Raw genomic sequence first — 13,691 nt, 5'->3', positions numbered from 1 at the left:
GAACCCCAGAAGGCGTACTATGATTTGACCTTGCAGGATGCCAAAGAGTATCACAAATTGAAAGCCGAGATTCTCGCACGTTTGGGGGTGACACTGACTGTCAGGGCACAGCGAGTTCACTCCTGGGGCTATCACCGGGACAAACCACCTCGTTCCCAAATGTTTGATCTGTTGCACCTGGTCCAGAAATGGCTGCAGCCAGAATCCTCTGCGCCTGCACAGATGGTAGAACGGGTGATGATGGATCGGTTTGTCCATTCCCTCCCGAGGCCTATACAGTCTTGGGTTGCCCAGGGTGATCCCCAGAATGCCGACGAGCTGATCGGACTGGTTGAGAGATACCAAGGGTTGGAAGGCTCCTTCGGGAGGCAGCCCATGCCGTACTGGGGGTCCCAGAAGGCAGCTGAGTCCCAAAAAGGGGTGGTGCGTCCAAGGTCACAAAGGGCGGGGGAGGTGGTGCCCAAGGTCCCCACGGGTGATATTATTTGTTGGAGGTGCCACAAGCCAGGACATATAGCTGCCCGTTGTTCCCAAACCACTGAGCAGATGGACTGCAGCATGGGACGCCGTTGTTCATACTATGCGTATCCAGCCTGTAGTGTGAACTCTCCATCCAACGAGGGACCTCAAGCGTGTCCCGTAAAGGTGAACGGTCAAGCAGTAACGGCACTGTTAGACTCGGGGAGCCTAGTGACCCTGGTGAGGGCCACTTTTCCTCTCCACCTGCTCCCAGGAAAGAAGGTCGGAGTGCGGTGCATACATGGTGATGCAAAGGACTACCCTATGGCCAGGGTGGACATTGAAACGGCATGTGGCACTGAGTCCCACATAGTCGGCGTGGTTCAGGACTTGTTGCACCCTATAATTATTGGCCGGGATTTCTGTTTGTTTTGGGATTTGTGGGGAAATGGTTCTGAGCTCCCTGGCAGGGAACCAGTGAACCCTGGAAGGGTATCGCCACACCCAGAGGCAGACAGTTTTCCTTTTTGTGTTCTGGTTGGGGATGAGGAGGAAGTATCCCCTACATCTGACATTCTGGAGTTAGAAGTTACCGGTGAAAATTTTGGGACTGCCCAACATAGGGACCCCACTCTGAGGGAAGCCTTTAATAATGTCACAGTTATTGACGGGGTGGTACAGGAGCCGGGGGCAGACACAAGATTTCCCCATTTTCTGTTGAGGGGGGAGTTGTTGTACCGTGTCACGAAAATACGGGAGGAGTTGGTAGAGCAGTTGATAGTGCCGGGTCCGTATAGACGGAAAGTGTTGGACATGGCCCATTCACACATCTTGGGTGGACACCTGGGGGTGGAAAAAACGCAGGAACGGGTTGTGCAGAGGTTCTATTGGCCTGGGTGTCACCGGGAAATAGTGAACTATTGCAGGTCCTGCCCTACATGTCAGCTAACTGCTCCTACTCCTCATTTCCGGAACCCCCTTGTGCCACTGCCCATTATTGAGGTACCGTTCGAGAGAATTGCCATGGACTTGGTCGGTCCCTTAGTTAAATCAGCTCGGGGCCATCAGTATATATTAGTCATCCTGGACTATGCCACACGCTATCCTGAGGCAATTCCCTTGAGAAATTCTTCCTCAAAAAGCATAGCCCGCGAGTTGGTCCATGTCTTTTCCCGGACAGGTCTGCCAAAGGAGATCCTGACTGACCAGGGTACACCTTTCATGAGCAAGGTGATGAGGGAGTTATGCAAAGCCCTGAAGATCTCCCAGTTGAGGACCTCGGTGTACCATCCCCAGTCAGATGGCCTTGTTGAGAGGTTTAACAAGACACTAAAGAGCATGCTGAGAAAAGCTATAGAGAAAGACGGTAGAGACTGGGATTGTCTCTTACCCTATCTGATGTTTTCCATTCGTGAAGTTCCACAGGCCTCCACAGGGTTCTCACCGTTTGAGCTTCTATATGGCCGACATCCACGAGGACTCCTGGATATAGCCAAGGAAACCTGGGAGGCCGAAGTCACACCCCACAGAAGCGTCATTGAGCATGTGGCCCTGATGCAGCAGAGGATTGCAATGGTGATGCCTATCGTGAAAGAACACCTTCTCCAAGCACAAGAAGCTCAAGCCAGGGTCTACAACCGGTCTGCAAGAGTGAGGCAGTTCAATCCGGGAGACCGAGTTCTTGTGTTAGTTCCAACGGTGGAAAGCAAGTTCTTGGCCAAATGGCAAGGGCCATATGAGGTTGTCGAGAAACTTGGTGAGGTAAATTATAAAATTCACCAACCAGGAAGACGGAAACCATTCCAAGTTTACCATGTCAACCTCATCAAGCCATGGCAAGATAGAGAGCCGACAGCAACTCCATCATTGTTAAGCAACCCAGAAGGTGAGGTTGGAGCGGTTACTATAGCAGAGACGCTATCAAAGACCCAGAAACAGCAGTGCCGGGAGTTACTCCAGAAAAACAGGGACCTGTTTTCAGAATTGCCAGGATACACGAAGGTCATAGAGCACGAGGTCCTAACAGAGCCACATGTGCGGGTGAATGTGAAACCTTATCGTATTCCTGAGGCTCGTCGAGAAGTTATCTCCAAGGAAGTGGAGCGTATGTTGAGGCTTGGGGTCATTGAGGAATCCAAGAGCGGTTGGTCGAGCCCAATTGTCCTGGTCCCAAAACCTGATGGAGAGTGGAGGTTTTGCAACGACTATCGGAAGTTGAATGAAGTCTCCAAGTTCGACGCTTATCCCATGCCCCGTATTGATGAGCTCATCGAAAGGCTTGGGCACGCCAGATATATATCCACCTTGGATTTGACAAAGGGGTATTGGCAGATCCCCATGGCACAGGAAGCCAAGGAGAAGACGGCCTTTTCGACACCTGATGGATGCTTCCAATATGCCCGGATGCCGTTTGGCCTACAGGGAGCTCCGGCGACCTTCCAGAGGGCTATGGATAGAGTCCTTGCACCCCATAAGGCCTACGCTGCTGCGTACCTAGATGATATCGTCATCTTTAGCCCGGACTGGGAGAGTCATCTGGAGAAAGTCCAAGCGGTGTTGGATGCTATAAGAGAGGCCGGATTTACTATAAACCCGAAGAAGTGCGCCTTGGGTAAAGAAGAAGCTAAGTACCTTGGATACATGGTGGGTCATGGAGAAATAAAACCCCAAATCAATAAAGTGGAGGCAATCCAAACATGGCCAAAACCAGTTTCCAAGAAACAAGTTAAAGCCTTCCTGGGAATCGTATAAATCAAAAAAATCCGGCACTCAAAATCGTCTGCAAAAAAGTTTTATTCCAGTGCAATCCCAAATTTATATATAACGTTTCGGTCTGTAACTTAGACCTTCCTCAGACGGATTGCTGCAGAGTAAAAGGAATCAGAAGTACAGCGCGTGGTAAAGGATAAGCTCCTGCTGATGATGGCGCCCATATATAAATTTGGGATTGCACTGGAATAAAACTTTTTTGCAGACGATTTTGAGTGCCGGATTTTTTTGATTTATACATACAAGGGAGTGGTATCCCTCTCCGAGCACCTCCTGGTTACAGAGTGACGTGCATTATATTTTATATTCCTGGGAATCGTGGGATATTACAGGAGGTTCATCCCAAACTTCGCCACGATGGCTGCGCCTCTGACTGACCTGCTAAAAGGGACAAAATCAGTAATGGTTAAGTGGTCCGAAGAAACAGAGTCAGCCTTCCAAGAAATGAAAAACGCTTTGTGTAAGCAACCCGTTCTGATGGCCCCAAACTTCAAGAAAGAGTTTATTCTTCAGACAGATGCCTCAGATGTTGGGGTGGGAGCAGTCCTTTCCCAAGAACTACATGGGGAGGAGCATCCTGTTCTCTATCTGAGTAGGAAGCTGTCCTCATCTGAAAAGAACTACTCAGTCGTTGAGAAGGAGTGCTTGGCCATAAAATGGGCAGTGGACACATTGCGGTACTATCTGCTGGGACGTAAATTTAGACTGGTATCTGACCATGCCCCGCTTAGGTGGATGAGAGAAACGAAAGGAAGAAATGCTAGAGTCACCCGTTGGTTCTTAGCCCTGCAGGACTTCAGTTTCCATGTGGAACATAGGGCCGGAAAGCTGCACGGTAATGCGGATGCCCTATCGAGAATCCCTTGTTTAGTGGGGGAAAGTGCCAAGCCCCACGGCTTTAGGCAGAGGGGGGAGGTATGTAGCATGGCTAAAGGGTTTGTAGTCGATGGGAGGTATGTGCCACATAAGTGCCTGGTTGCTGTAATGTAGCCCGGAGTATTCCTTTCTTCAACATAATCTTGTATATGTGTTTCAGGACCTGTGGTAATGTCAGACCACATGGCTAATCATGTGATGGGTTACTGGGTGGGGTTAGCTCTTTATAAGACTGGCTAATCCTTTACACAGCAGATATGTGTGGAGGTGAAACCCTCCTGAGTGTGTTACGGCTTCAGGACTGAGCCGGATGAACTGGACACTTGCTTTTCTTTGCCTGAACCAAAGGCCCATTTTGCTTTCTGTTATTTGCCACATGGTTTATGAAGCAATAAACCCAGTGAACTTTAAAGGAACACGTCTCCTGAGTGTCAGCCGTCGCAGCTGAGTGAGTGAAATCCTTACAACATATATATATATATGTCATTAGACACATATATGTATATATATTTTAACTTCAAACAGTGCTAGATAGGTTTAAAGCCGGTAATTCAATTACCGGCTTTTGCTCTCTCCTTCCTAAACCCGACATGATATGAGACATGGTTTACATACAGTAAACCATCTCATATCTCCATTTTTTTGCATATTCCACACTACTAATGTTAGTAGTGTGTATATGCAAAATTTGGCCATTCTATCTACTAAATTAAAGGGTTAAATGGCGGAAAAAATTGGCGTGGGCTCCCGCGCAATTTTCTCCGCCAGAGTAGTAAAGCCAGTGACTGAGGGCAGATATTAAAAGCCTGGAGAGGGTCCATGATTATTGCCCCCCCCCCCCTGGCTAAAAAGATCTGCCCCCAGCCACCCCAGAAAAGGCACAACTGGAAGATGCGCCTATTCTGGCACTTGGCCACTCTCTTCCCATTCCCGTGTAGCGGTGGGATATGGGGTAATGAAGGGTTAATGCCACCTTGCTATTGTAAGGTGACATTAAGCCAAATTAATAATGGAGAGGCGTCAATTATGACACATCCATTATTAATCCAATACTAGTAAAGGGTTAAAAAAATACACAAACACATTATTAAAAATTATTTTAATGAAATAAAAACAAAGGTTGTTGTAATATTTTATTGAACGCCCAATCCAATCACTGAAGACCCTCGTTCTGTAACAAAAAAACATAATAAACCAACAATATCCTTACCTTCCGCAGATCTGTAAACTCCAACGATGTAAATCCATCTGAAGGGGTTAAAATATTTTGCAGCCACGAGCTGTGCTAATGCAATGTTGTTCGTGGCTGCAAAACCCCAGGGAATGAAGGTAAAGTAGGTCAATGACCTATATTTACCTTCATTTGCGGTGAGGCACCCTCTGCTGGTTGTTCCTAGATCGTGGGAACTTTCCTAGAAAGCTCCCAGGCTCGAGTTCATATGAGGACAACCAGCAGAGGGCGCTTCTTATGAACTCGAGCCAGGGAGCTTTCTAGGAAAGTTCCCACGATCTAGGAACAACCAGCAGAGGGCGCCTCACCGCAAATGAAGGTAAATATAGGTCATTGAGCTACTTTACCTTCATTCCCCGGGGTTTTGCAGCCACGAGCATCAATGCATTAGCACAGCTCGTGGCTGCAAAATATTTTAACCCCTTCAGATGGATTTACATCGTTGGACTTTACAGATCTGCGGAAGGTAAGGATATTGTTGGTTTATTATGTTATTTTTGTTACAGAACGAGGGTCTTCAGTGATTGGATTGGGCGTTCAATAAAATATTACAACAACCTTTGTTTTTATTTCATTAAAATAATTTTTAATAATGTGTTTGTGTTTTTTTTAACCCTTTCCTAGTATTGGATTAATAATGGATGGGTGTCATAATTGACGCCTCTCCATTATTAATTTGGCTTAATGTCACCTTACAATAGCAAGGTGGCATTAACCCTTCATTACCCCATATCCCACCGCTACACGGGAATGGGAAGAGAGTGGCCAAGTGCCAGAATAGGCGCATCTTCCAGATGTGCCTTTTCTGGGGTGGCTGGGGGCAGATGTTTTTAGCCAGGGGGGGGCCAATAACCGTGGACCCTCTCCAGGCTATTAATATCTGCCCTCAGTCACTGGCTTTACTACTCTGGCGGAGAAAATTGCGCGGGAGCCCACGCCAATTTTTTCCGCCATTTAACCCTTTAATTTAGTAGATAGAACGGCCAAATTTTGCATATACACACTACTAACATTAGTAGTGTGGAATATGCAAAAAAAGGGGGAGAAGACATGGTTTACTGTATGTAAACCATGTCTCAAATCATGTCGGGTTTAGGAAGGAGATAGCAAAAGTCGGTAATTGAATTATAGGCTTTAAAGCTGTTTAGCGCTGGAAGAAATATTAATATATATACATATATGTGTCTCACTGATATATATACAGTGGGGCAAAAAAGTATTTAGTCAGTCAGCAATAGTGCAGGTTCCACCACTTAAAAAGATGAGAGGCGTCTGTAATTTACATCATTGGTAGACCTCAACTATGGGAGACAAACTGAGAAAAAAAAAATCCAGAAAATCACATTGTCTGTTTTTTTAACATTTTATTTGCATATTATGGTGGAAAATAAGTATTTGGTCAGAAACAAAATTTCATCTCAATACTTTGTAATATTTCCTTTGTTGGCAATGACAGAGGTCAAACGTTTTCTGTAAGTCTTCACAAGGTTGCCACACACTGTTGTTGGTATGTTGGCCCATTCCTCCATGCAGATCTCCTCTAGAGCAGTGATGTTTTTGGCTTTTCGCTTGGCAACACGGACTTTCAACTCCCTCCAAAGGTTTTCTATAGGGTTGAGATCTGGAGACTGGCTAGGCCACTCCAGGACCTTGAAATGCTTCTTACGAAGCCACTTCTTCGTTGCCCTGGCAGTGTGCTTTGGATCATTGTCATGTTGAAAGACCCAGCCACGTTTCATCTTCAATGCCCTTGCTGATGGAAGGAGGTTTGCACTCAAAATCTCACGATACATGGCCCCATTCATTCTTTCATGTACCCGGATCAGTCATCCTGGCCCCTTTGCAGAGAAACAGCCCCAAAGCATGATGTTTCCACCACCATGCTTTACAGTAGGTATGGTGTTTGATGGATGCAACTCAGTATTCTTTTTCCTCCAAACACGACAAGTTGTGTTTCTACCAAACAGTTCCAGTTTGGTTTCATCAGACCATAGGACATTCTCCCAAAACTCCTCTGGATCATCCAAATGCTCTCTAGCAAACTTCAGACGGGCCCAGACATGTACTGGCTTAAGCAGTGGGACACGTCTGGCACTGCAGGATCTGAGTCCATGGTGGCATAGTGTGTTACTTATGGTAGGCCTTGTTACATTGGTCCCAGCTCTCTGCAGTTCATTCACTAGGTCCCCCCGCGTGGTTCTGGGATTTTTGCTCACCGTTCTTGCGATCATTCTGACCCCACGGGGTGGGATTATGTGTGGAGCCCCAGATCGAGGGAGATTATCAGTGGTCTTGTATGTCTTCCATTTTCTAATTATTGCTCCCACTGTTGATTTCTTCACTCCAGGCTGGTTGGCTATTGCAGATTCAGTCTTCCCAGCCTGGTGCAGGGCTACAATTTTGTTTCTGGTGTCCTTTGACAGCTCTTTGGTCTTCACCATAGTGGAGTTTGGAGTTAGACTGTTTGAGGATGTGCACAGGTGTCTTTTTATACTGATAACAAGTTTAAACAGGTGCCATTACTACAGGTAATGAGTGGAGGAAAGAGGAGACTCTTAAAGAAGAAGTTACAGGTCTGTGAGAGCCAGAAATCTTGATTGTTTGTTTCTGACCAAATACTTATTTTCCACCATAATATGCAAATAAAATGTTAAAAAAACAGACAATGTGATTTTCTGGATTTTTTTTTCTCAGTTTGTCTCCCATAGTTGAGGTCTACCTATGATGTAAATTACAGACGCCTCTCATCTTTTTAAGTGGTGGAACTTGCACTATTGCTGACTGACTAAATACTTTTTTGCCCCACTGTATATATATATATATATACCTATTCTATGTGTACACATTTATTCTACCTATTCTACTGGAAGCTGTCAGTGTGATTTTACTGTACACCGCATTGAATTACCGGCTTTTCTCGCTAACACCGCTGCGTATTTCTTGCAAGTCACACTGCTGGTCCGTGTGTGATCCGTATTTTTCAGGCTTCCATAGACTTTCATTGGCGTATTTCTTGCGCAGTACGGTGACAAACGCAGCATGCTGCGATTTTCTACGGCCGTAGAAAGCCGTATAATACGAATCCGTAAAATACGGCAGATAGGAGCAGGGGCATAGAGAATAATTGTGCCGTATGTTTTGCGAGTTTTACGGACGTAGTTTCTGCGCTCTTACGTCCGTAAAACTCGCAAGTGTGACGCCGGCCTCATTCATTCCTGCTCTGAATATGTCAAAGTTCATCTTAAGTTTGTACTCCCAGACTCTTCTGTCTCTCCGATGTGAAGTTTCCTTTCAATACAATCAATATCATGTCCATGATGTTGTGATCAGGGCGACAAAAATTTTTGGTCACAGGTACTACACTTTTTTTCTTTTATTGTGTGATTATGAGAATTCATCCTTGTTCTTGGACATTCAGTACATATAAGTGTGTACCCTACATTAGATGTAGTGCAGCTGAGAGTAACTGGAATCTTGTGGTCCTGATGTGGGTTGGGGACCTTTATCTTGTCTGTTTTCCTTATAAATGGACAGGTTTTAAATTTTAGTGCAATGGCTGCACACATATTAAAAGATATATATAAAAAAGCATTAGTTCTGGTACGCAAATAGATGAATAGTTCAATGTTTGACATTGAACTATTCATCTATTTGCGTACCTGAACTAATGCTTTTTTATATATATCTCTTAATATGTGTGCAGCCATTGCACTGAAAGGCTGATTGTATTAATTGTTGTGTGCTAATTTTATTATTAAATAGCTAGTATATCTTATGGGTTATAGGCAGCCTCGTTTCTACCGCATGCCGCATCCGTTTTTTTACGCCGGATCTGGGTGTTTTTACGCCGGATCCGTTTTTTTTTTGCCGGATCCTTTTTTTTACGCTGGATCCGTTTTTTTTGCCTGATCCATTTTTTTTACGCCGAATCCGTTTTTTTTTCGCCTGATCCATTTTTTTCTTCCGGATCTGTTTTTTTTTACGCCTGATCAGTTTATTTTTCCGCCGGATCCGTTTTTCTTCCGCCGGATCCGTTTTCTTCACCGGATCCCTTTTTTCTGCCGGATCTGTTTTTTTTACGCCATATCCATTTTTTTACGCCGGATCCGTTTTTGCTTTTTTTACACCGAATCCGTTTTTTTTCGCCGAATCCGTTTTTTTTCTGCCGGATCTGTTTTTTTACGCCTGATCAGTTTATTTTTGCGCCGGATCCGTTTTTTTACGCCAGATCCGTTTTTCTTCTGCCGGCAGAAAAAAACGGATCCGGCATAAAAAAAAACCGGATCCGGTGGGAAAAAACGGATCCGGCGTAAAAAAAAACGGATGCGGCGTAAAAAAACATTTATTTTTACGCCGGATCCGCTTTTTCCGCCTGCAGAAGAAAAACGGATCCGGAAGGAAAAATGGATCCGGTGAAAAAACGGATTCAGCGTAAAAAAAACGGATCCGGCGAAAAAAACCCGGATCTGGCGAAAAAAAAACGGATCCGGTGTTAAAAAAAACGGATCCGGCGTTAAAAAAAACGGATCCGGCGGAAAAAAATGGATATGGCGTTAAAAAAACATCCAACAGAAAAAAACGGATCTGGTGAAAAAAAACAGATTCGGCGTAAAAAAACGGATTCGGCGAAAAAAACGGATCCGGCGGAAGAAAAACAGATCCGGCGTAAAAAAAACGGATCCGGCAAAAAAAAACCGGATCCGGCAGAAAGAAACGGATCTGGCGTAAAAAAAACGGATCCGGCAAAAAAAAACGGATCTGGCAGAAAAAAATCTGATCTGGTGAAAAAAAAATGGATCTGGTGTAAAAAAACGGATCCGGTGTAAAAAAAACGGATCCGGCGTAAAAAAAAAAGGATCCGGAGTAAAAAACGGATCAGGCAGAAAAAAAACGGAGCCGGCAGGCAAAAACAGATCCGGCGGACAAAAACGGATCCGGAAAAAAAACGGATCCTGAGGAAAAAAAACGGATCCTGCAGAAAAAAACGGATCTGGCGGAAAAAAAACGGATCCGGCCGACAAAAACGGATCCGGCAGAAAAATAAAACCGATCCGGCGGAAAAAAAAACGGATCCTGCGACTAGAGGCTACAGCCGTCGGCATTACCATTGCACCACAAGCTCAAGTGATCCCAGGTACTAATTTTAGCTAATTTTACTAATTTCAGGTATCAGAATCAAGTATCAGACTCAGGTATCGGAATCAAGTAGAGTCAAGTATCAGAGTCAGGTATCAAAGTCAAGTATCAGAGTCAAGTATCCGAGTCAGGTATCAAAGTCAAGTATCAGAGTCAGGTATCAAAGTCAAGTATCAGAGTCAAGTATCAGAATGAGGTATCAGACAGAGTATTTCTGATGTTTGACTTTGATTTGTGACCATGTGTGAAAGTCAGGTATAAGAGTCAAGTATCAGAATGAGGTATCAGACAGAGTATTTCTGATGATTGACTTTGATTTGTGACCATGTCCTAAAATGAACACCGTAGGTTTGTTTTGTGATCAGTTCTCCTCTGCCATTTTGGTTTTGTGCATGAAGAGAGAAAAGCATGATAATAGGAAACAAGCCCTACAGGGTTTTCAGTGCATGATGTTCCTATGGCTTTATGGCCTGAACATAATTAGCTCATTATCCACTTTATTTGTACCCAACTTTGCTATATTATTTATCTTATTATTTATCATTTATCAGATGGTTCCAGTTAAAAGTCCGCTTTCTAGTTCACATGATCAGCCTTTTGTACCCATTATCTCATTTCAATGTTTGCATGTTGCTCACCTGAGCATGAATGGTTTCAAAATTGCGATCCCAAGTAAAAAGAACATGAGGACAGAGAGCCCCATCATAGTGAACCCCAACAGCATTGCCCTGTCTTCTCCAGCATTGGATACCTGCTTCTTCACTTTATCTGCTGCTCTCACCCCATCCGTGCTGCTCTCTTTTCGTTTTGCCTTGCCAGGTACAGGAGAAAAGGCTTCCCTTAAAACAGCAGAAACTCTAGTTATCAAGTGCACATTTTTTTGGTTAAATATATTTCTCTATATATATAAAAAGTAAAAGCATTCCATACAGTGTTAGCCTTCCGAATATGAGGACTTCCTGCCCTAATCTAAAATGGATTCCTCCCATAGGAAGCTGCACACCAAATCCAGTCCAAATAACTGTATCTCTGTAAGAAGCTGGTGCAGCTCACCAATACACAAATGTGCTGAAATAAATACTTATTTGGGTGAAGCCGACTGGTATATGAAAAATCGTCCGAGTTTCATGCAGGTGATTCGGATGATTTTTGTCCATTTTTTCTGTTTTCATGCCCATGTGACATCGCTCTGGCATTCGTTTTTATATATCAACATTTGAAGTGTACACAATCAAATACAGTTTCCTAGGTTAAAAACCGCAATGTAACCATAAAAATCAGATGTTACAAAGATGATCCTTATGGGATCTGATTTTCTTTCTCACCCATAGACTTGCATAGGTGATTCTCATCCAATACTGGGAAGAATATAGAGCATGCTACAATTTTGCTAACACGGACATTCACTCTCAACGCTCCCGACACCAGAGATTCCTCACAGTGCGGAGTGCACACGATGTGAAGACTCACAAGTCTGCAGTCACATGCCTGCCGGCTCGTAGCCTAAGAATGGACAACATCTTTCATGTGTGCTTGCTTGTTATCCCCAAAAAACTAGAATCAGCTTCAAGCTAAAGGACGGACTGGTAATACTTCTGATAGATACATAATAGACAGCTCGGACCACAGCTGGTCCATGCTGTTTTAATTAGCAAAAACGGTAATTACATTAATTGAGAAACACAATTAGAGCTCACACTTGCAGTACATTGTTTTTCTGTATTAGGTGTTTAAAAGATTTTTCCAGCCAGAGGTAAATTGCTGAAGCACAGCCGTAGTGTGTGAGTCCTGTCCTGAACATCAGCTAAGAGTTCTTTTCCATACCTTAGTTCTCCAGTTCTCTTGCCCATACACAGATTAATAAAAATAAAATCTGGATTGCATCATGTCAGCCTCTCAGTAAAGTCTTCTACAAGACATCAGCATATCGTTATGGAATTAGATTATACCACTTACTATTATATTATAGTCTCTGGGGAAAAAAATACATTTTCTAACACATATGAGCTGTTTCACATTCTTGAAGAAATCCCACCATGTCCAGGCTCACCAAGGAATTGTGTAAATTGTTGAAAACTATGTATGTACACTTTAGTGTCCTCTTGAAAGATTAAGACATTTGCAACAGGTCACAGGGTGGTAGCCATGGTCAAGTGGCACGGCTTCGTCACTCTTAATGCACTGAGTGCAGAACTGTCCCATTTAACCCTTTCAGTCAAGAAGCCAAACCTGCTGTTGTAAAAGTTGTTATTTTTATGCACAATCAAACTGGTGAACAGGGAGTCACAGGTTATGCATTCTTCATCATTTTCCACACATTACATCGGCTCCGTTCTCAGAGTTACATTCTGATCTTTGTTTCTGGCAGTAGGTACTCCACTGTCATGTCAACTATGAAATTCTTTTATGATTTAAGTTATGCTGCTGTGATACCATAATTTCCCACGGGATCAATAAAGTGTATCGTATCGTATCGTATCGTAGGTACGGGACAGGAATGAGGAGAGATCTGAAATGCCTGCATTTTTCATAGGAGTAGGGACATGCGGTGTCACTATGCCCTGATACCCTGGGCCCTGGTTTATATCAGTCCCAGGGACCACTAGTAGTAACGTGCTCTCTGTTTCAGTACCCACAGCAGGGCGCTACCTTGTCCCAAGGTCCCTGTCTTGCTGGACAGTACCTTCAATATCCACAGCAGGGCGCTACCTCGTCCTAAGGTCCCCTTCTCAATGGACAGTACTCTTCCCGGGCTTCTAAGCCTTTCTCTTGCAGGGTTCCCTACGTGCCTGTGTCGTCCTGCCGCCTCTGTAACTGGATCCTTTTCCTCATGAGCCTTGGAGTTCTGTCACCAGAAAACCTATCTTTCTTCCTTCACTTCCTCTTTTTTGACTGATTAACATGTATTCCATTTTCCCAGAATTCCACAGAACTCCTTCCCACTATCGGCAGTACTTCGGGTTAACTATCATACACCTGTCTCTGTTCTCTTGTTGCTGGGCAAAGCTTAACCTTTCACCTCCTTCTGTACAGGAGTGAAAAGGAAGACAGTGAAATCTTGTGACCATTAGTACTGGAGCCCAAACGGAAATTAACACTTGTTACCACAAGAAATCATATCAGGCACAAAACATTATTCACATCCTACATATTCTATATGACAGTAGCATTGATATCTTCAGGGGGGAACATTGCAGCTGGTCCGCCTCCTCACACTTTG

General features: G+C 44.2%; 1 protein-coding gene across 1 annotated transcript in view; it reads right to left on the bottom strand.

Moving 5' to 3' along the window:
- The window catches only part of KCNMB3 (potassium calcium-activated channel subfamily M regulatory beta subunit 3), a 57,691-nt gene that overhangs the window by 17,905 nt on the left and 26,095 nt on the right, over window positions 1-13,691 (bottom strand). Inside the window, exon 2 of the mRNA XM_069727276.1 lies at window positions 11,110-11,305. Coding sequence (XP_069583377.1) covers window positions 11,110-11,305 — 196 coding nt within the window. The remainder of the gene's footprint in view (window positions 1-11,109; window positions 11,306-13,691) is intronic.

The sequence above is a fragment of the Ranitomeya imitator genome, chromosome 5 (genome assembly GCF_032444005.1).
Source record: "Ranitomeya imitator isolate aRanImi1 chromosome 5, aRanImi1.pri, whole genome shotgun sequence".
NCBI lineage: Eukaryota > Metazoa > Chordata > Amphibia > Anura > Dendrobatidae > Ranitomeya > Ranitomeya imitator.
The sequence above is the reverse complement of the archived record's forward strand: the minus strand, read 5'-3'. Positions and strand labels throughout refer to the sequence as shown.